This window comes from Lycium barbarum, chromosome 11 (genome assembly GCF_019175385.1).
Source record: "Lycium barbarum isolate Lr01 chromosome 11, ASM1917538v2, whole genome shotgun sequence".
Lineage (NCBI taxonomy): Eukaryota > Viridiplantae > Streptophyta > Magnoliopsida > Solanales > Solanaceae > Lycium > Lycium barbarum.
Genome location: NC_083347.1, coordinates 87,667,491 through 87,690,448, shown reverse-complemented (window position 1 = coordinate 87,690,448; position 22,958 = coordinate 87,667,491). Strand labels below are relative to the sequence as shown.

Genomic DNA, 22,958 nt, shown 5'->3' with positions numbered 1-22,958 from the left:
GAGGGAGAAGAAATAATCTGGATATAAGAAGCAGAACTAGAAAAGATATAGAGAATTAGTACCTTGGTGGATAATAAAGCCACAGGAAAGTTCCACTACATAGGCTAAAAACAGTTTTGAACTGATCATAAATTCCATGAAAGTAAAATGTTCTAGGATCACAACATCCAAGAGAAGCAAAACCGATTCATGATTTACTGATTGATGATAAACTAGAGAATTCTCTCAAAATGGGTTGTTTCCATACTTTTTGCAATATTTTGGTTAGAAAAACTTTACCTCCCTTATTAATGAATAACTTCATAATGAGATAATATTAAACGAGAAGAACAACTTTTCACCAACCATTTTAGTAACATAGCAAAGTTGTAAATTTTACAGATGATTAGTCAAAGTTAAGGATGATTCAGCCGTTAGCTTTTACTTTGAAGCTTTAGTCAAAGGTGTTATTGACATACTGGTCCCTTATGGTATGTCTTACACATTCTGATGATTGACTCAGCTAACAGGTCATTTCAAGCTTTTCCTTCTTTTTTTTGTGGTCAACTTCAAGCTTTTCCTTTATTGATGTAATTTTTTACTTCATCCTTTTTATTTTTAATTCAAGGTTATCATAACTCCATACTACACAACTTGTCTTTTACAACACAATACCTCTAACATGAGAACCTTAAGAATTCGTGCATGGTATTTGGTATTATTGCTTGCCATCTGTTTTTCCTCTAGCTTAAATTGATTTCAACTTTTCTCTTTCTTTTTAACCACTGGCGGCCTTAAAATTGTTCTAGCCATACATGATATATTTGACACAATTTCAAGAAGAGACAGCTGTTGTTAAGCTGATAGGAGATTAATGGGGAAATATACACAAGAAAATAAACAATTCACATATACTGTCCAGAACTGCTCACACCCATTTTTTAATCTCCCACTTGTTTTTAGAAAAAGGAAAGAGTGCATTGAAAGAGACCCTGTTTAAAAGATAGCAGTCCCTCTGTCCCACTTTATGATACTATTACTATTTAGGAATCGAACATTTTTTCTTTTAAGAATTTTTTAAATAATTTTAAATATTTTAATTATAAAAATTTCTCATAAATACTTTTTATGTAGTTTTTGTATATGTAAATTGTTCTTCAAATATTATGAGATCAATATATAGGTTGATCCTCATACCTCAAAATCCTTCATCCTTTGGCACAAAATGAGCAGTTTTGTGTTTGAGGATAAATAGCAATTGTTTGTTTTTGCTTTTGGAAAAATAAACAGAATCAAATAGTACTTTCAAAAACAAAATCTTAAACAATTAATACACAGGGACCAGTTAAAAGAGATATAATCACAAAATTATGACAACAAATTGCATTTTCCTTCTCAAGAAAGTGCAAAGTTTTGGGACTGGCCAAAGCGAACATGTGGACATTTTGGATGATGGCGGTCATTGAATGATGCCTGAATACAGTAAGGTCATTCTAGAACCAAAAGGCTGTTCTACTTTGAATACCTGCAAATCCCTCTCTCCAGGATATGAAATGAGTGATGTCATTGAAATGTGAATAATAAGGTCAAGCACAGCTTTCCCCTGGTTGTCCTCTTGACAAAAATTAAGCAATACTTTTTTGTGATGTTTTGCCTTGAGATTATCTGAAGATGCATTCTCCTTATTTTCATCAGGTGGCATCAGATAAGTAGCCGACCATCTTGCAAGGAACCATACAATTGCCTGGACAAAATGAACACATGTAACCCTGAGTGTGTAACATGAAAAAATATAAGCAAGTACTGAAGATAGAATATATAACTATTGAAGTATATTGAAAAATTTGATAGCTGAGAATTAAAGTATTAAAAGGAATCCCCTTCAAAGGGCCACCACATTGGAGGATCAGAACAGATCAGGAATTATAAAACTTGAAAAGCATAGATAAAAAAGTTATTGACATATGAACCTCGTTAGAAGGATCATTTGGGCTCAAATTTTATAGTCCAATTTGAGAGACAGCACAGAGTTACAGAGCTAAGTAAAATGGCTTTCCCGATCAAACACTCAGGTCTCATTTTATTAATGTTAGAGTCCAACATAGTATGAGCAAAAATAGTCAAGGCATAAAAATCGTATTATTTTATTAAACGTTTGGTATAACAGACAAAACCCTATGCCATTAGTTAATCTCCATATAACTTTATACGATGTCTGGTTTCTAATACAAACATCCACATAAGTTAAGCGAACTTTAATATCGAAAACCAAACCTTATGTGAAAATATATGTACTATTTTATATGGTATAGAAGATGGAAAAAGTAACACGTGTATTAGCAATACGTGGATAAGAACCCTAAATAACGATCCCATTCACCGTATAACCATTCATGCATTTTTATTCTCTATATAACAATCCTCGTATTATCTATTCTCCCCATAACAATCCTCGTATTATTATTCACTGTATAAGAATCCATGCATTAAAATTCCTGTATAACTAAATCATCAACCAAACAACCCCTCAAAGGAATTATTATGGGAATTTAAAAGTGGTTCTTACTATCACGTCCCAAGGCTTTGTTTTATTTATTTTATTGCAATCAAGAAGAATATTTCACCAACCTAGTGAGTGACAAGCACTTTTAAATATTATATTACGTCAACCAATTACGCCTCAAAATAATTAAAAGCTATATGGAAAAGAATAAAATGGAAAACATTATACTAAAAGTCAATTGTTTACACTCTCCTGGTTCTTCTGATTATCTACTTTCACTAAAACAATAAGGAACAAAAATGAAACATACAACCTCTCTCGTCTCTTCTTTTCAAGTCAAACGTAGAATATAGAGAAGGTAACAGTGCAGAAGTTAGTGTGGGAGTTGACCGCCATGTGAGTTTAAAAACAAATCCTCTCTCCTGCTCAGCACTTGGTTGATGCATGAACTTATCATGCCAATCACCTGTTTTCTTTCCTCTTTTTTTTCCAGTTGTTGCCTAGTTTTTTTTTTTTTGATTAGCGCCGGGTGTCCGAGTCTCTTTGAGCCCCGACTAATCCCGGGGGTGCACAGGCCCTCGGCAAGGAGTTTCCCGCAAGTGCACCACGGGTAATTCAGGGTTGCCCCAGTCCGATGGCCCTCAGAAATTGTTTGCACCCAGCGGGTTTCGAACTTGAGACCTTGAAAGGGAGCACCCCAAGGCTCAAGTCAATTGCCACCAGGCCAATCCCTGAGGGTTTCCAGTTGTTGCCTAGTTAAGACAGAGTGGATAACGTGGAACTTAATAATCAATATGGAGAGAAAGGGATTTAAATATTAGCATAATTTCATGAAAATAGTCTTATTGGGTTCACATAGAAATAGTACTTCACACATATTTGAGGATTGAGGGAGTGTCTATCAAAGGACATGACAGGATGGAGAATGCTGAGCTATTAAGGATACATGGCAGATGACAGAACTATTCATGTTGAAGATCTTAATAGAGCAGAAATTTTGACGAACTACCTCCATTAGCCTTGGACTAAAGAACGACGCTCTCTTCTCTGAATTTAAACTCTGCTCAGCAAATTTTATTATTGATCTGCACCAGACAAAAGAAAACAAGTGTAGGAAGTTGCATACAAATACGGCAATCTTAAAAATAAAGAGAAGGTAGAACACTGGCGGACCACAAGTCTGCCTTGTATGGCTGATAATGAACTCAGTAAGTAAACACGAACTATTAAATTTCCTGCTCAATCATTTGGAGCCATATGCCACAATTGAAAATTTTAAATCCTGATGAGATACAGCAAACAGCTACTAGCGTTACATTTTTACGGAGCTTAGCCCCACTTATATGTGTTAAAGCTGCAGGACATACAGACTGTTAGGTCTGAGGTTTCACCTATTTTTAATGAAAGAACATTTGTGGTAAATTTGTCTTTGGTACAGGTTTGTTTGATGAAGAAGGATCTGGTGAAGATCCAAGCAAATATGGAAAAGAGGATATTATTTTTTTGAGATGGTCACAAATGGAAAAGAAGATATTATGAAATAGAATTATGGGAGAATATATGGAAGAAAAAGACTTGCCCAAATCAAGGTACTAGAATCATGGACAGAATATTTACTACGATCCCACGGAAGGAAAATATTTTACAAAAGGAAAAGATCAAGATCATTTTGTCACTTAAGGAAGGTCCAAAATCTGTGGAGTATCGAGTGCCAGAAGCCTCAAGTTCACAGAAGAGTCCACATTCCGAGTGATCAAAATTCTAAAAGATGAATGTGACTACATGCAAATTAATATAAATTAAGATCCACGGTGAAATGAAGAGGATCTTGAAATTCTCTGGGGTTGCTTTAATAAGAGCTCATACTTGTAAAAGCCAGAAGAAGAGTTAAAAAATAATAATGAGAAGAATATTAGTTCTTCGCGAATAAAGATATCTATCATGGTATCAAATCTTTTAAAAGTTATGGGTGAATATTTATTGACTATTGAAAGGAAATATTGAGTGAGGTACTACAATTTTGAAAAGATACCATGAAGAGCACGGAAGAAAATCTTTGCCGTAATCGAAGAATAAAAATAGATGAAAAGCAAGGAGTCAATGAGTGAAGTTGAGACAGTAGTAACAATTGAGTTACTATAGTTTTAGAAGGAAGACTGTTGATTGAAGATGTCAAGGGAGTAATATTTAAATGGAAAAGAAGATTTAACCAATGAGGCTATCAAGGAAACAAACATAAAAGATCTACTTTTGGTTAGTAAAAAGGATCTAACGTGGAGAAGAATAGAAATGGTAAACACTTACCATATTAATGGAGCATTAATGATTTACTACAATAGGAGAAGTCTTTTACACTACAAGGAATAAACACAAATGACCCACCACATTAGAAGCACAGATTGGGAAGCAAAGTGAATTTGGACAAGCACTTGCAATCGGATGAATCAAGATTAAGGCCGAAGATCAAGGCATAACAACTGAAAGAAGCTATATATGGAATGAGATCTTCTATAGAAGTTCTAAATCATTCCATAAAGGTGCAACGGTCAGAAATCTTGAAGATTATAAATACGAGAAGTTGACAAAGAGAAAAGCACGCAGCCACACATACTTTCGTCTCAATCATCCTCGAGTTCTTTGTTCTACTTTTAACAAGCATTGTAATTCTAGTAATTTACTGTGTACTCAAAAAAGAGGAGAGAAAATATTGTTTGGTGAGGCATTGTATTCAGAGGTTGTGTCATTGTTTGTTTCTTTGATGAGCCGGCGTTGCTGCTTGTTGGTGAGTGAGTGAAAACAATCTTGTACGTTGTTGGTGAGCTAGTCAAAACAAACCCTTGTTCGTTGATGCTGAGCAAGTGAAAAACAACCTTGTAAACGTTGGTGGTGAACGCGGAAAACCACAAAGGTTGTACTCAACTCAAACTACAAAGAGCTTAAAGAGATAACTTCCTTGCAACCCAAGGGGATAGGATTAGGATACCACATTGGTTAAGAATGAGTATAAAAATTCCTGGTGTCGTTTATTTTATTGCTCTCATATTATATTCCGCACCTTTACATTTATTGTGGTTAATACCTGTCTAAATAGAACGACTAACAATTTCATGCAGGCTGTCTTGTTATCAGTCGACTGGAACCAAAGAGTAGTCGACTAGATTTTTAACAGGCTTACAATTCACCCCTCCCCCCCTCTTGTACTTTCACGGAGTACTAGAATTCACTTAAATATGATGGAATAACACGATGTTCATCTTGACGCAAAGAAATTACCATCAGTGATCTCCATTCTCCAGGTTGTGAGAAATGCAGCAAATGAGAAATAAGACTCTTTGCCTCAAAAACCACACACCTGTTAGGAGGAAAGTATCTATGTTGCTTGGACTCTCCAACAATGTTGCAGCACCCGTGTCAGATTTTCCAAAAATGCACTACTTTTGGAGTATCCGACATGCACCCGTCCACATTTTTGAAGAGTCCGAGCAACATAGTTGAGTATTTAATGCTCAGTGAAGAATGAACAAAAGACCATCTAACTGTCATGTTAGGGAAAACTTTTTGTTCCAAATGATGGAAGGCAAGAAAGAGGCAACCTAGGACGGTTAAAATAAGACCTAAAACAAATAGTAGCTGTGGAGGGAAAAACATTCTCCAACTAGATGTGTTAAAACTCAACTAGGACAGTGATCTCTAACTAGGACGGTTAAAATTCAGATCTGGAGACAGGATCTTAATATATAGATGTGTATTCCGATGTCTTAAATCTTAATAAAAACAAATGTACCCTAAGAAACTCTAAGGATTGATACTTCGCATGGCACCCAAGGGTGTGGCCTAGTGGCCAATGAAGTTCTCAGTGGAAACAAAAATACTAGGTGATTTTTTCCTATCAACTCAAGCCTTGGTGGGTAGAGTTACCCGCTAATTGTGTTGCTCGGAGATACCAGATACCGGGTGGAATTAGTCAATACATTGCATGTTAAGCAACAAGGGAGCCTTCAAGTCACATAAATTGAAGTGATATATCCATTATAAGAGCTAGATCATGCTATTGACAACATGTCAATAGTGATAGATAATGGTTACATATCCTACTTTTTGAACTATCCATGGAAAAGGAAGTAAGAAAATTACCCACAAAGTATGACAACTGGATGCTTGTCCGTCTCCATAACATCCATAAATTGGGATTGTATAGCATCAGGCACCTAATGAGAAATAACAAACTTCACCCCATGTGCAGAACCATAGGAAATGGAATCACAAGGGAAAATAAAATAGTATATATCAAAGATTGTGTCGAGTGTTGACAACCCAGAAACTCATAGCAACCACTAATGCAGTGTAAGCAGATGCAGGCCGTGTACAATTGAGCATGTCTATATTTATACTGGAAAAGAGAGAAATAAAGCAATAAATGCACACAAATCAATGATCCCGTTCCTTTATTTGCCTAATCTTGCATTGGCCTCTCTGCTCCCATCCCAAAGGGAGGTGTTAAAGAAGGGGAACTCTAAGGCACAGGGAGAATATCTTAAAATCATATCAAATGGTTTCAAAGGTAAATTATTGTCCGATATCATTAAGCAAAAAGTTTAGGCTAGCTAGCACACTGATGACATTTAGAACAAGAATGATAAAGCAAGTAAAGAAGTAATCCTGTATTCCATTAATGCAATAAGTAATGCTGTCTCAATGGATTTCCTGAATCAACATATCCCAGCATAAAAATCTCTCAGAATAAATCACCAGCATAAAAAAGGATTTTCATTACCAATGGTGTTTCACCCTGTCCTTCATCAGCTAGAACATGCCCAGTTATTAACAAAAGTGAGTAGAGCTCTTCCAAAGTTTGAGTTGGATCGCTAAAGCCTCTGCCCTACACATGACAAGAAGGAAGTGTTGCTTACACCCAGAAACTTATACACATGTGTACATATAATTAGCAGACATGTAAGACTGTGCAGGGGAAGGGATTTCAAGAAGTGCTATGTTAATAAAACAAATGGATTACATAGAAGGGGGAAAATATGAAAAATGAGGTGCTCAATACGTCCTGGAAAAGTTGCCAACAAGTAAACAAATAATTACGTAAAAGGAAAGAGTTCAGCAAGTCAGCATTACCTGTATAAAGAATTTACTGAACTAGCAAAATCCATAAACATAATTATACTGGACATGCATTTGATCAAAAAGTTGACTCTTCTAACATGAAAAGAGACTTCAAAGGTAGATAAAGAAGAAAAGACAACACCAAGGGAAAATGGAGAAGAGATCTCCTAGGAAGGAGTTTGGCAATTGGAAATGCAGATAGACAATAATAGTGGATCAACAATTAAACTCCTAGATGGTATTACTTCCAGAAGAAAGACAAAGGCAGCAGGTTGATTGAGTTTGACATGTAACAGTATTTCGAAAATACCAATATTTTCAGGAACTCAAAGATCTGTACCAATAACTAAAATACTGAGGAAAGCTAAGTGATGTTCAGAAATCTAAAAAGATAATTAGTTGAAAAGATAGATTCTGAAAGGGAATAACTTTGCTAAGTGAATGTACATCTGAGTGACCATACCGCTCCCCAAGCTCAATACCAGAAGAGGTTAAGGTGACGAAGTACCTGTTGTAGACGGGCAAATTTCTCAGAGAAGAGTCTTGTCAGTAAGGGAACAGTAACATTAATAGCTGCTCGAGCTATAAGTGCATATGAACTTAGTCTTTCATCCATGGCTAAAAACAACAATAAGCCAATAAGAAATAAGTGCAAAAAACGAAAGAAAAGAAAGAAAGGAAACAACTACGACGATATAAAGGATAACAAAGTACGAAGACAATTGGAACATCATTATAGACATTAAAAAGAGGAACCGAAAAAGAAGCTTAAACGAATAAATGAATGAAGTATATTCAACTACCAGCAATAGAAGCCTGAAGATAATCAGTCTCACTCTCATCACTGAAGGCTGATGCAGAAGCAGCTACAGAAGAGATCATGTTACAAAGTGACCAAGACAGTAAGAACTTTAAATCAAGAACTTATATTCGTGTTAGATCTAGAATTACCTCTTAGCTCAGACTCTACAATCAGGGCAAAGAGATGAGATGCAGCACTAATCCCTTCTGAAGGAATAACCGCATGGCTCATAGAACCATCCAAAGGCTGAAAATGTTGTACACAAATATATAAACATAGGAGTCCAGATATTTTTAAGACTATTGGTGTAGGTGTGTGTGTATGGATCACATACAAATATGTGTGTGTGCCTATAGTATATGTACGTATATATAATGATCTCCATCTGAATTCAGAAAAGTTGCATTTACATATTTTAACTACGAACTTTCATCAACACAAACCATACCATTAGTAGGCTGTGATGTCCTATGCGATATTTAATGCTATACACACTTAAATCTTCAAAGTGTAGAAGCCAGGTTGGCATTTTTAAACAGGGAAGACATTTATATACTCAGGAAACAAAAAAGAATCTCATAACCACATAAAATCAGTGAGAGACAGTGCACCACCAACATCTTTGTATCCTGTGGCAAATAAATTCTAAAATAGGCTCAGGGTCTGTAACACTTGAAGCAATACCTTTTGATTTTTCAATCTTCCTTACTAGCTAAGCTAGTATCCTTATGCAAAAAAAAAAAAAAAAAAAAAAAAAAGAGAGAGAGAGAGGGCTCTGCTCAAAAATACTTTACACTTATTGCCCCCTATGCAGACTTCTTAATTCCTCGTTTGCACAGAATTATGTTCGCTCTTCTGCTATAATAAATAGGTGAACTAGGATAAGCCTAGCAGACAAATGTAGAAAGCCTAGAAAAATGTCATGTTTGTTGGGGCTTAAAGTGCTGCACACGCTTTAGTGAAGAAAAGCACAAACTTAAAAAAGGTACATACATAATACTCCGCCCGTTCCAATTTATACGGCAACATTTGAATATGTAACAGTCTAGCACGCTAGTGATATTGTCCGCTCTAGGTCTAGACCCTCACGCCTTTAAATGTGTCACTAGGATGGGAGGCTTGCTTACCTATATACCCAGCATCTCTCCTATGGTTTGCTAATGTGGGCCTCTTCTCCTAAGCTAGGGTGTCATAAAATAGGTACAGAGACTTTTGAAACTTGTGGTCTTAAACATTCCATAACATTTTGTAGCTATAAAGCTTCTCATTAAGGGTAAAATCGAAAAGTTAAGTTAATCTTTTCAAAATTTAGAAAGGTGCAATTCTTTTTGGAACAGCAGGAAAGGAAATGTTACCACATAAACTGGAACGGAGGGAGCATAAGAGAACACACAATAAAACAAACACCAACTATATGGACAACAGAATGGGAAATAACTACAATGAAATGTAATATGTGATTGAAATTTAATGACCATATAAAAATTTAAATTAAAAAGTAAATATGCAGCTTCAACTTTCACTTTTAGCAATGAGTTTCTTATACTTAATTATAAATTCTTATTGCTAAAACTAGCATATTCATCCATACATCTTATCAATTAAAAAATCGCTTCACGAGCAACAATTAACATTTAGTGCCTCTCTCTTCAAGAGGGAGCCCTTGGTCGCATGGGTGCACACACAGTAGTGTTCTGGTGCTAGCACTGAAATGTTGCATAGCGAGACGAAGCACCCAATCGACACTGCAACTAACTTCAGTGCTTAAATGCACATCAAGCATGCTGAATAACATCATAAACCCATAATTTTTCCAGTAACATCAGTGGAAGCTGTATAAAGAAATACCATCAGAAGTGTAGTCCAAATATCCAACAAGATATCACGTGCTACCCAGCTCCACGTCTCCTCTTCAGTGTGGTTTGCCATAAGGTCTTTAATGACTTCACACATCAAGGCGGACAACAAACTAAGAGTGCCATAAGGCCTGAGCATTAAAGCAGAAGTGATTAACATAATCAAATATTCTCACCAGAGAAAAACAGAAGGATAACCAATAAACTGCAACAAAGCATGAGTGTTGATGGTTACAATATAATATATATAAATGACCTTAGAGACTTCAGCAGTTCATCAAATACTGGCAGGGTGGTTACAGTTGCCATGTATAGTAGGGCTCGGCATCCGTCAAGGAATTCACTGGACAAAATTGAAAACTAGGTCAAGTGTAGCACATTAATAGAAAATAAGCGGGCATTGGTGCCAATGCTAACCTTTCACTTTTGCCATTCTCTATTGCTTTTGAAACGACATCAGGCGGATCTATCCATGGTATAATTCCAGATAAGAGATGCAGAAGGTGCTGTTTTTGAGTATTACCATCATCTGCATCCATGTAAAGAGGTATTAACGTAAGAGCGGGAAAACAGGAAAAGAAGGAAAGAAGCAATAATCAAGACATAGCTGCCACTCACTATTAACATAAAAGCAGTAAGATGATTTTTTTTTTTCTTCAGAAATTCATATATCAAGTTCTCACAATCCTCCAAGTGTCAAAATAAGTGTACAGTAAGAGGTGAAAAATGAGAAGAAAAGGCACTAAAAAGATAATAATGGCACTTAAACTAGATCATAGGTTCATAATTGATTACTTCCTGAGATACTTCCTTCCTCGTGATCAGGGGAGATACAAGATTTGAAGATGATGGGTGCACTATTGTAAAGAGGCGGATCCAGGATTTAAATTTGATGGGTTCAACCTTTAGGTTCTTACTATTGAATCCATTACATGTTTGAAATTAAAGGTTCAAAACTATTATTTATTGAAATTTTAGTATCTTTTAAACATATATATCTATACTCAATGTCGAAAATGATGGGATCAATTGAATCCATTGACTATATGCTACATATTCCACTGCAACTAGTTTTAATATAGACATTTAATTTTATAAAAAATTTACAGTGGCAAAGGAAAAAAAAGGGCAACCCAGTGCACTAAGCTCCCGCTATGCGCAGGGTCCGGGGAAGGGCCGGACCACAAGAATCTATTGTACACAACCTTACCCTGCATTACTACAAGAGGTTATTCCACGGCTTGAACCCGTAATTTCATTGTCACATGGCAGTAACTTTACTAGTTACGCCAATGCTCCCCTTCTTTACAGTGACAAAGGGAGAACAGGAATTTAAATGTGTCGGACATGGGAATTTTAAAGAATAAGCCAAACAAATAAAAAGAAAGAAAAAGGAAAAAGAATACTTAATTAAAACACAAAAAGGGACGTCAGACATACCCATCCCCATTGGTGGACCAAATTCTAGCAAAGAAAGGGAAAAAAAACCAATAAGAAGCCTCACTTATAGAAGTGCACTCAATAACCCTTGCCACCATATGACTGTTTGAGTTTGGGCGCACACATTATACTGTTTCAGTTTGAGCGCACACATTTATATTTAAGTACCTTTGAAGAGCTACAATATTACTATACATGGTCGGAGAAAGAAAGCATGGGTGCACGTGAACCCATGCCCACCACATAGATCCGCCACTACTCGTGATAAGTATAAGAGGTAGAGTAGGAGAAAGTTATAAGCATAGTTTAAAGTTCTACAGCTTTTCACAAAAACCTTTGAGAAGTCTCATCTTTTTAATACAAGAAAAGAATTTGATTGGGGTTTCAAAATTACAAACTTCAGGAAATTATTAAAAGTTTCCAACTTTACCTAAGAGATTACTGAAACAAATTATATGAAGTTAAGCCACAGCAATCGAACAAAAAGATGAAACAAATGGCAAAAGGCTGACGATATAATTCTTTGTACCAAAATGAGTGAGTCCGAGATTTATCAGGCATGAAATAAGAGTGGGAGTTGGAGTGCAGATCCAGCATAACATAATATATTAGGCTGGAAAAGTTCCATATTCGCAATAGCATTCACACTTTTAGGGTACTATCAACATGATCAATACTCGATTAGCGTTAATAAACAAGTTAACAATCATGAAGAACAAACATCCTCAATTTCAATCAAAGATGTATCACATCTATCACATGAGTCAAGAATAATGTAATAAACAGAAAAGTAACCACAAACTTGATGGCAAACTAGTATGAGTACCAGATGGAAATACTGTTCCTGACAAGGAGTAGAATTGCACTATAAGCTTTCGAGCAGAGACTGCAAGAGGACAATCAATCCAGTATCCTTCACATGAAAACTTCTGCCTCAGTGCCTCATAAAAGCTCAACAGCCACCGGATGTGGCCACTTGACACAAGTATACCCCGCCAGGAGGATCCAGGCTATAAATAATGAAGAGAGCAAACATAAATCATTAAAAAGATTAGTAGCTAGAATGTCTAGTGGGAACAATCCAACATCTGACAGGAAAAATAGAATCAATAGGTATTTAAAAGAATGGACATTTTATCCTAGAGCAAAACAAAATAATTAAGGATGTAGAGCTTTCCAGTGGTGGTGAAGATCAGTCTAGCAGATATTATGAAGTAGCTCAATGAGTTAGCACCATATGTAAGCCTTCCATCCCTCTTATTGTATTAAAAGAAACTGATCTCGCTATATTGCACCCCTAACTAAACACACAATGGTACAGCTAACTAAGCCCTCTGTAAAGAAACCTCCCAGTGCTTGTACGACCAGAACCCCACTATTTGATTGATACGAGCCAGCTAGATCAAGTTGCAAGCAAAGAGATCCAAGTGCCAAGTGGTCCCAATTACAAGGGCTAAAGCCATGAATGGATTGGTCGAGGAGCTCCTTGGACCAAATATGGGTTTCAAGGAGACCAGAAGACTCACGATTGGTCAATTCGGTTTGGGCTTGTGAGGAAAAACACTCATCAATTGCTAACTTCAGTAGAATTGGGACAAGTTCTATTAGTTAAACCAAAGGAATTTATAATTATAAGAGATATGTTTGTCACAAGTTTAAGTTTTCTCTATTAGCTTATCTTGAGGTCATTATTAGCAGGTGGGCCGATTTAGAAGGGCCTTAGGGTTTCTTTTCTAGTACAAACACTCTTGTGTAGGTGTAAAAAACCTTTACACTTGTCATCATTATCAATAGATTGCTACTCATTATTGAGAAGACTATATTCCTTGAGTTCTCTTGGAACTTGCAATATCAAGGTGTGTTTCCTTGTCGTGTGCCGTGTTTACTATTTGATAGATTAAGAACATTCTTTTTTTCTTTTTTTGAATCGTTGTTTGTGATTGATTAAGTTCGTTTTTTCCCAAACATTGGCTCTAATTGGCATTTTCCTTGTATGGGCAAAGGTCTAAGCTTCGGATAGTTGGATTTGCATTCAACTCTTGCCCTTTAATGCTTCCTTGATGTAGACTTATTTTTGAGAAAGGTAACAATTTATTTAATACAAATATTTAGCACAAAGACTATGTTAAGAGTCATCTTTACAACTTACAAAAGCCAGCCAAAACCCCAAAAATATGTCTTTGTTCTACTTACAAAGATTCTATAATGCCTACCAGAGATTTTCTATGTCACTTACAAAATTCCTTGGCACCAAAAGAAAAATAAAGTAGGTTGTTCATCTTGAATTTCTGAATTGGGGTGTTAACTCCTTCAAAATATGAGTTTCTTTCCTTCCAAATAGTGCATCATATGCACCCAGGTATGATTTCCCACCAACTATCCTTATTTACAACTCCTCCACTGAAATTCCAACAAGCTAGTAAATCTCCAAACGTCTTAGGCATGACCAATTTACAACAACAACAGCAACAAACCCAGTGTAATCCCACAAGTGGGGTCTGGGAAGGGTAGTGTGTACGCAGGCCTTACCCCTACCTTGCGAAGGAAGAGAGACTGTTTCCGATAGACCCTCCACTCAAAGAACAGTGCAAAAGAGGCAGTTGCAACAAGCAGAAACAATAACAAGACAATGAGATAACCGAGGCTAAAGAAACAAAAGGCAAAAATAGTAATCTACAAATAAGAAAACACAAGAATAAAATTTGTACTCAGAGAATGGGAAAGAACTACGCTCGACTACCTACTAACCTTCTACCCTAATCCTCGACCTCCACACTATCATATCAAGGGTCATGTTCTCGGTGAGCTGAAGTAGAATCATGTCCTGCCTATTCACCTCACACCAATACTTCTACGACCTACCTCTACCCCTCCTCAAGCCCACTATGGCCAACCTCTCACATCTCCTTATCGGGGCATCTGCACATCTCCTCCTCACATGCCCGAACCATCTCAGTCTTGCTTTTCACATCTTGTCCTCCACGAGAGCCACTCCCACCTTATCCCGAATATTTTCATTCCTAATCTTATCTCTCCTGGTATTCCCACACATCCATCTCAACATGCTCATCTCCGCCACTCTCATCTTCTAGACATAAGAGTTCTTGACTGGCCAATACTCCACCCCATATAACATAGTCGGTCTAACCACCACTCTGTAGAACTTACCTTTTAAGTCTTGGTGGCATATTCTTATCACACAGAACACCGGATGCGAGCCTCCATTTCATCCACCCCACCCCAATACGATGTGTGACATCCTCGTTAATCTCCCCATTCCCTTGGATTACTGCCCCCAGATAGTTGAAACTCCATCTCTTCGAGATGACCTGTGTGTCAAGCCTCACTTCCACGTCCGGCTCATGAGCCATGTCACTGAACTTGCACTCCTAGTATTCAGTTTTGGTCCTGCTCAACTTGAAACCTTTTACCTCTAGGGTCTGTCTCCAAACCTCCAGCCTTGCGTCTCATCTCATCAATCAGTACAACAACAACAACAACAAGCCCAGTATAATCCCACTATGTGCGGTCTGGGGAGGGTAGAGTGTACGCAGACCTAACCCCCACCTTGAAAGGTAGGGCGGCTGTTTCCGAAAGACCCTCGGCTCAAGAGAGGAGAGAAAGAAAGACAAGACAAGACAAAAGGTTAGATATGATCAAGCGTATCGAAAACAATATGAAAGCAAGGAATAACAAAGCAAGAAAGTCATGGTAAAAGGAGAATTAACTGCTATAAATAACTATGAAAATGAAAACAATTAAGGTAAATAAGCCATTATGAACCAACAGATACTCGCTCATCAATCAGTACTATATCTTTTTTTATCAAGTAAAAGGTTTCATTGATAATAACAAGGCCTACTTGGCTATATGCAGGAAGTGCATCAAGAATACTATTGCCACTGACGATCCTACCACCCAAAGAATGACTTTCCATCTTGCTAATTTTTTCACATTTTTTCAACACCTTATTCCATATCTCCAGAAATTTGCTCTTTCCTCCCAGTGGCATACCCAGGAACTTAGTAGGTAGGGTACTTCAGAGCCCCCAAGTGTTGTTAGATATGCATATCAGACACTTCACTTACTAACAGATAGAACTCTTACACAGATACTAGATATGGCTTCAAAAAGTGTCAAAATGAGTCTTAAATTCCTAAGTTGAGCATTACAGAAAACTAGAGTATCATCAGCATATAGCAGATGCCTAGCATATAGCAGATGCCTGATTTTCAGCCCTTCCCCTCTCCTCTTTGCAACCTTGAAACCTGGCAACCAACCTTTTTGTTTGGCTTTCCATTGCAATAATTTTAAGAGAGAGAGACAAAGAATCTCGTCGACTCAGCCCTCTATGTGAAAGAAAAAATCCTACAGGTGACCCATTGATCAAGAAGGAGAATCTTACTGTGCTAATACAAAATTTCATCTAGTTAACCCATCTCTCTCCAAAACACATGCCCTTCAGAATGTTAATAAGGAAATTCCTGGTCTATCAAGCTTCATAGAATCCCTATTTTTTCCTTTAATCATGAGTCCGGCCTATCAAGCTTGCGTAGAATCCATGTTTTCCCTATAATCTGGAGTCCACACATTCATTTGCAATCAAAGAGGCATCAACTATCTGCCTTCCTTTGATGAATACCATTTGATGTCTATACACCAGCTGGTGAACCACTATTTTAGATTTCTCTGTTAGCACTTTGGAGATTTATCTTTTTTTGATCAGGTAAAGGTATTTATTTATTTACATGGCCACAAAATAGACTGTATACAAGGATTATACCAAAAGGTAAAGAATCTACAAAATATGATTCTCTAAATAAATCCACCCATTCTTCTATACAACTAGGAACTTTATGGGTGCACCAAAAGAAAATATAAGACCGAAGGCTACTCCGCAACTGACTAAAACTCGACTCTACTTCATTGAAAGCTCTCTTATTTCTCTCTCTCCAAACCACACACATTGCAAGAGGAACCACATTACATGCCTTACGTCTTCTCCTGCTCCTCCTGCTCCTCCTGCTCCAACAAAACATCAAATCTTTCCCCGTTCTTGGCATAGCCCAACAAGTTCCGAACCACCGAAGCATATCTCACCATAACCTCATGGTAAAACCACAATGTAGAGGAAGATGATTCAAGTCCTCGCCTGTCTCCTTGCACATGTAACACCAGCTAACACAGAACCTTCCGCTTCCTAAGATTTTTCACCATCAAGATCACCTCTCCAGCACCTAGCCAAGAGAAAAAAACACACCTTCCCAAGCACCTGTGGTATCCAATATTGCATCACATGGAAACACATCCTCCTCCCTAACCAAAAGTTTCTCTTAGAAAGATTTAACAGAGAAAACACCATTATTCCCCAAACCCCACCACAAAGCATTAGGCTCATCAAATGGATTGACTTGCCTATGTAGAAGGGCCAACAATCTTTGAAACTCAGTCACCTCCCAATCGCGGAAGTCCCTTCTAACTCTCAAATCCCAAAAATTCTCTCCACCTTGTATCCCTCTAATTTTTTGGACCAACAAGTCTCCTTGACATGATATATTGAACAAGCTCTAAAAATCAATATTCAGTAAGTTATCCCCGCACCACTTATGACCCCAAAAATTTACCCCCCTTCCATTTCCTACCTTGAATGAGATATTTGCACTAAAATCATCCCATTCCTTCAATATATTCCTCCACAATCCGCACCCAAAAGGCACAGTGACATCTCTAGTTGTCCATTTCCCCATATTTATTGGTAGGTAGCTTGTGTATGATAATCTCCACTTTGGAGATTATCATATACAAACTACCTACCAAACCTTTGATAGGTTTGAAGTCCCACAGCGCCTTTGCCCCATTCTTCATTAGAATAGAGATACGGTATGTTGCATTGAAATTCTTTTCAAAATATTCCCTTGAATGAAAATTTTCCATGGTCTTCATGACATCTTCCTTAAACTTAGGTTTAATCTTTGTTCTTTGTGCCAGATTAGTTCTTCGTTTCTTTCCAAACCAATGATTTAGTATGCGTTTTCCTGTTTAGGCTAGGGTCTAAGTTTCAATTACTTGGATATGTGTACAACTCCTACCCTTTATTGCTTCATTGTTCCAGTTCTTGATTCTTGTTCTTGTGTTCCTGAACTGATTATACTCAATTTGGGGGTTTCAAGACTTGATCTTGTGTTTCTGCCTAAGTTACTCAGACTCGGGTGCGGGTGTCCGATACGGATGCGGATCTAGAGGTCGGATCCTTCACGATCTAAATTTTAAGATTCGGGGATAAAGATCCAGGTATGGATACGGGTGCGGGGATTTGACTAAAATAATTCAAATATCTAAAAATAAGTTATAAAACTTAAATTATGAGATATTATGTGGAAAACTTGAGGAGAAAATATTGATCAAGAGGAGAATCTCGGGAGGAGATAAAAGGAAAAGGAGCAACATAGAAATTTCTATATACAAGGTATTCCATTTTCTTCAATCTCACCATAGCTTTTGTTTTGATTACATAAATCATTGAATATGTCCGGAGTTTCTCCCTCGATTTTGGTCAAAGTACCCAAATTGGTTGACCAAATCCAGTACGGATCCCACACCCACATCCATGTCGTATCAACACGGGTGCCGCACCGAAAGTGAAGAGTCCGAGCAACATAGGTTTCTGCATCAAATTGATGACTAGTCTAACCAAACAAAGATGGAGCTAAGAAAGTTTCCTCAAAAGATTCTATGTTCTGAACATCCCTGCCACAAGACTCATCATACAAATGACAGCGCAGAAACAAATGAGTCAGCTCCATTGTTCTTCCTATATATAATGTAACGAATCAAGGACATGGATATATAACATTTTCTCAACCAAGCTGGTAGTCGTACTAAGCCTCTCATGTAATTAGGATCAACCAACTCCAAGTACATGCATAATTTTCAAAGGAAGCATCTCATGTAACAAGGACCGAGAAAATACATTAATTTCAATGGATATTTTGCTTGACAAATAGAAGGTGCCGGATAGACGCTTTTTCTAGGCTGAGAACGCACTGGGTATAAGATCGAAGTTTACATGTGAAGGTCTGGGGGTCCAAGTTAACCAGGCTGCCTGCATTAGACTACTTCTATTTTTTGTCCTTTTGTTTACGCTGCACTTGTGAAAGTGTTTAGTCACTCTCCGCTACAACACCAACAAAACTGCAGTTTGTGGAAACAACAAGAAGATGAATGACTCTTTGTTCTTTCTATTTCATTCATACAAAAAAGTCACTGGTGCAAAGTTAGTTTATTACCTGCACTAGGTTACACTCAGTCCTCTTAGGAGAGCTTAGATCATCCCTTACCCCAGCAGAGAAAATGTCGATGGCTCGTTTTGCATTGTCGGGCACATTTGCAACACATTTAAAGTCCCAGTTGAGGATCTGAAGCATCAGACGCAATGCTGTTGTACAAACTTTAACTTCAGGAATGGCAGAATCAGATTCAGCTATTTTATTGGAGACACTAACAGCAGCATCTTGTGCCCAGCAGTAAAACAACTGCACATTGGAAATAGCCAAGAAAAACAAGGAACAAAGAACCCTTTTGAACCATATTAAATTAGTGAAAATGAAGAAACTGCAAACTGAGGTGTGGGAGGGAGGGGAGGCTGATCCAAGCTGTATGGAAGTAAGAAAAAAACATCAGTGCAGATGGCGACTGACTAACCTTTAGATATTCTAACTCAAAAGACACTCGGCACTGCTCATGAAACTCCCTAGGAAGAGCCATAGCAGTTGAAGTAGATGGTGAAAATTCAGATACCTGAAAGAGATGCAGAACAAATTTCAACTGAACATTGAATTTGATTTTACCCAATAAATTGACAGTAAATGTAAAATTGTAGTAATGGCTTTCTTGTGAAAGTTATAAGATATCGCATGTGTAATGTACCAAAGATTCCAGAAAGTTCAATCCAATGAACTGCACATCAAGACCATGGCTTCCAACTATCGCCTGTCTCACCTGTAGTAAAACAATAATAAAGATCCCATGCATCAAAAGATGATTTAGCACATTCAACTTAAGAAAATTTTGTTACTCATTCTACTGTAGCATCACAAGACGCAGCTGTGACTAAAAGTTGTAACGACCCATTAGGTCATTTTGAAGATTTTACTCATTTTTGCCCAAACGACCCTTCCATTAGCTTTATTTTGGCGTATTTGACTTGCGGGGATGGGTTGCGCGGTGATCGAGGCGATCGGATTAGTATCGGAGGAGGAAATCCTAGTTTTGAGTTCTTAGGTTTCGGTTTTGTGAAAAACTTTGACCAATGACTTTTGGGTAAACATATCCAGAATCAAATTCCAATAGTTCCGTTAGGTCCAGAATGTGATTTTTGACTTAGTCAAATAGTTGGTTCAAGTCTCGAGGTGTTCGGGTGAGATTTGGGTCACTACTTGAAAACTAGTTAAGATTAAGAGTTGACCTCGGTCAACACTGGGTCTAGACGACCTCTGTTGGGAAATTTGAGTTCGCGAGCAGATTCGTACCATGTTTTATGACTGGAATGCATATTTGGTTTGTGTCCCCCGGGGGGGGGGGGGGGGGGGGGGGGGTCGGGTTTCGAAACCAAGATCGGGGAACACCAGAATTCAGTTGTTGGTTTCCTTCTTTGCGTTTGCAAAGGAGGGGCCGCGATCGCGGGAGTTGACCAGGGTGGTCAATGCGATCGCAAGCCCTCTGTCACGTTCACGAAGGGGAATGGGACTGGGTCGGGTCGAGACAAGGGCATTGATGCCCTTGTCAATTTCGCGATGGTTGGGCCGGGTCAGGGCCGTGATCGCAAGGCTTGGCTCGCGTTCGCGAAGAAGGGTCGGGCAAAAAGTGATTTAAGTCCCCAACCTCGAAAACATTTCCCCATTTCCATATTTCAAGTCCTAGAGCTCGGTTTGGAGAGATTTCAAGTGGGATTTGCTCGTCTAAGGTTGGGGTAAGAATGTAATCATTACTTTGATAATATCTCTTAGCTCCTACCATTAATTAGTAGTTAAACCATGATTTGAGATGGGAAAATTGGGGGTTTTAGCCCCAGCTTGAGATTGGGAATTTTTGATAAATTGGTGGTCAATCCATGGACTTTTAAGTTCTCTCCTCTGCTTTCTCTCTCTTCTGCTCTCCCAACGGTAAGATCTGCTCCCTCCCTCCCCCCCCCCCACCCGCCACCCCGTCCGGCGACCATACCTCATCACTGTTCAGGTGACGCCGGCAACCAGGTAATGCCGGCCACTTTTCCGGCCAGATTTACCTTTTTCTCTTTTCCCTTTTCTTCTTCTCCTCTTCTTCTTCTCTTCTCCTTTTTTCCCCTTTTTTTTATCTGCTTCTAGCGCTGCCAGAATACCGCTGCGCCATCGCCGGCGACTTTTTCCGGCCAGCCCTCTCTTTCTCTCTCCTTTTTTTTTCTTTTTTCTTTTCTTGTTCTTTTTTTCTTTTTCCCCCCTCTTCTCTTCTCCTCTCCCTTTCAGGTCTTTGTGAACATTATTCCGGCAGTGAACAGTAACTCGGACGTTGAAGAGTGTTTTCCGGCGGCGGCCAAGTTCAGTTCAACTGGAGTTGGTACCTCCGGTTGCCATATCCATTATTTGTCCATACACTTGTAGTTACATTTTGCTGACTTTAGACCTTTGAATAATTTATTAGTTCATACTCGTTTTCGTGGCTTTGGTTAGTGATGGTGGACTAGGGTCATGTTCTCGTTCGGGGACGGGAGCGAGGGTTAGGAGGGGTAAGTGGGTTAAAGGAGCGTCTAGGTTGAGAGTAGGTTCTTGGAACATTGGGACGTTAACGGGGAAGTCCATAGAGCTAGTTAAGATTCTTAAGAAGAGGAAGATTAATATAGCTTGTGTCCAAGAGACCAAATGGGTAGGTCCTAAAGCTAAGGAGGTAGACGGGTATAAGTTGTGGTTCTCTGGTAGGTCGAAGTATAGAAATGGGGTGGGCATTTTAGTAGATAGTGAATTTAGGGATCAGGTGGTAGAGGTTAGGAGAGCCACTGATAGGATGATGTCGATTAAGGTGGTCGTTGAAGGGCTCACTTTGAACATTATTAGTGCATATGCGCCGCAAGCGAGCTTAGGCGAGGAGGAGAAGAGGCGTTTTTGGGAGGATTTGGACCTGTCAGTGGGAGGCATACCCCTACTGAGAAGCTATTCGTGGGAGGTGATTTCAATGGGCACATCGGGCCTATTTCAAGAGGTTATGATGATGTGCATGGAGGCTTTGGCTTCGGGGACAGGAATGGAGAAGGAGTCTCCTTTTTGGATTTTGCAAGAGCTTTTGGGTTGGTGATAGCCAATTCGAGTTTCACAAAGAAGGAGGAGCACTTGGTAACCTTCCATAGTTCGGTGGCTAAGACTCAGATAGACTTTTTACTCCTTAGGAAGGATGATAAAGGTCTGTGCAAAGACTATAAGGTCATTCCGAGCGACTATCTTACAACCCGACATAAGCTCTTGATGATGGATTTAGGGATCAAGATGACGAGGAAGAAGAGGGTCATGGATGACCGACCTAGGATCAGATGGGGGAGTTTGTCCACGACTAGTGCCCTGGAGATGAGAGAGAAATTGAAGGATATGAGGGCCTGGGATAGTAGTGGGGATGCGACCAGTATGTGGGATAGGACGGCTAGTTGGATTAGGGTGGTAGCAAGGGAAGTGTTGGGGGTCTCGACAGGTAGTCGTGGTCAGCATCGAGGGGACGGGTGGTGGAATGGAGAAGTTCAAGGGAAGGTGGAAGCACAGAAGATGGCGTATGCGAAGTTGATAGAAAGCAAGGATGAGGTGGAGAAGTGGACGAATAGCGAACTTTATAAGATGGCGAGGAAGGAGGCGAAGTTGGCAGTTTCGACGGCAAAAACGGCAGCTTTTGAACGCCTTTATGCTGAACTAGAAGAGAAAGGAGGGGATCATAAATTGTTCAGGCTAGCCAAGGTGAGGGAGAGAAAAGCACGTGATGTGAATCAAGTGAAGTGCATCAAGGACGAGCATGGCAAAGTATTGGTAGAGGAGAATCTCATTAGACGGAGATGACAGTCATACTTCTACAAACTCTTGAATGAAGAAAGGGACAGAGACATTGCGTTGGGAGATTTAGAACATACAGGAAGGCGTCACGATTTTGGGTATTGAAGGAGTATTAAGGTTGAGGGGGTTAAAGGTGTTGTTCGTAGGATGCGCAGGGGAAGAGCGACAGGACCTAACGAGATTCCTGGGGAATTTTGGAAGAGCGC

At 38.7% G+C, this 22,958-nt stretch overlaps 1 protein-coding gene across 8 annotated transcripts in view; it reads right to left on the bottom strand.

Moving 5' to 3' along the window:
- The window catches only part of LOC132618594 (uncharacterized), a 64,573-nt gene that overhangs the window by 14,456 nt on the left and 27,159 nt on the right, over positions 1–22,958 (bottom strand). For 4 of the 8 annotated variants that reach the window (XR_009574201.1, XR_009574202.1, XR_009574200.1 and 1 more), the window contains exons 7-20: positions 19,619–19,690; positions 19,394–19,489; positions 18,979–19,224; positions 12,519–12,702; positions 10,670–10,781; positions 10,509–10,595; positions 10,245–10,383; positions 8,546–8,642; positions 8,398–8,460; positions 8,103–8,212; positions 7,257–7,361; positions 6,617–6,690; positions 3,492–3,567; positions 1,505–1,723 (exon numbers count right to left, since the gene is read on the bottom strand). Coding sequence is in view for 2 of the 8 variants with exons in the window: in XM_060333626.1 (XP_060189609.1) it covers positions 1,505–1,723; positions 3,492–3,567; positions 6,617–6,690; positions 7,257–7,361; positions 8,103–8,212; positions 8,398–8,460; positions 8,546–8,642; positions 10,245–10,383; positions 10,509–10,595; positions 10,670–10,781; positions 12,519–12,702; positions 18,979–19,224; positions 19,394–19,489; positions 19,619–19,690 (1,680 nt within the window). In the remaining 6 variants the exon portion in view is untranslated. Of the gene's footprint in view, positions 1–1,504; positions 1,724–3,491; positions 3,568–6,616; positions 6,691–7,256; positions 7,362–8,102; positions 8,213–8,397; positions 8,461–8,545; positions 8,643–10,244; positions 10,384–10,508; positions 10,596–10,669; positions 10,782–12,518; positions 12,703–18,736; positions 18,884–18,978; positions 19,225–19,393; positions 19,490–19,618; positions 19,691–22,958 lie in introns of those variants that run through there. The other 4 variants (XM_060333627.1, XR_009574204.1, XR_009574203.1 and 1 more) reach the window with 4 other exon arrangements.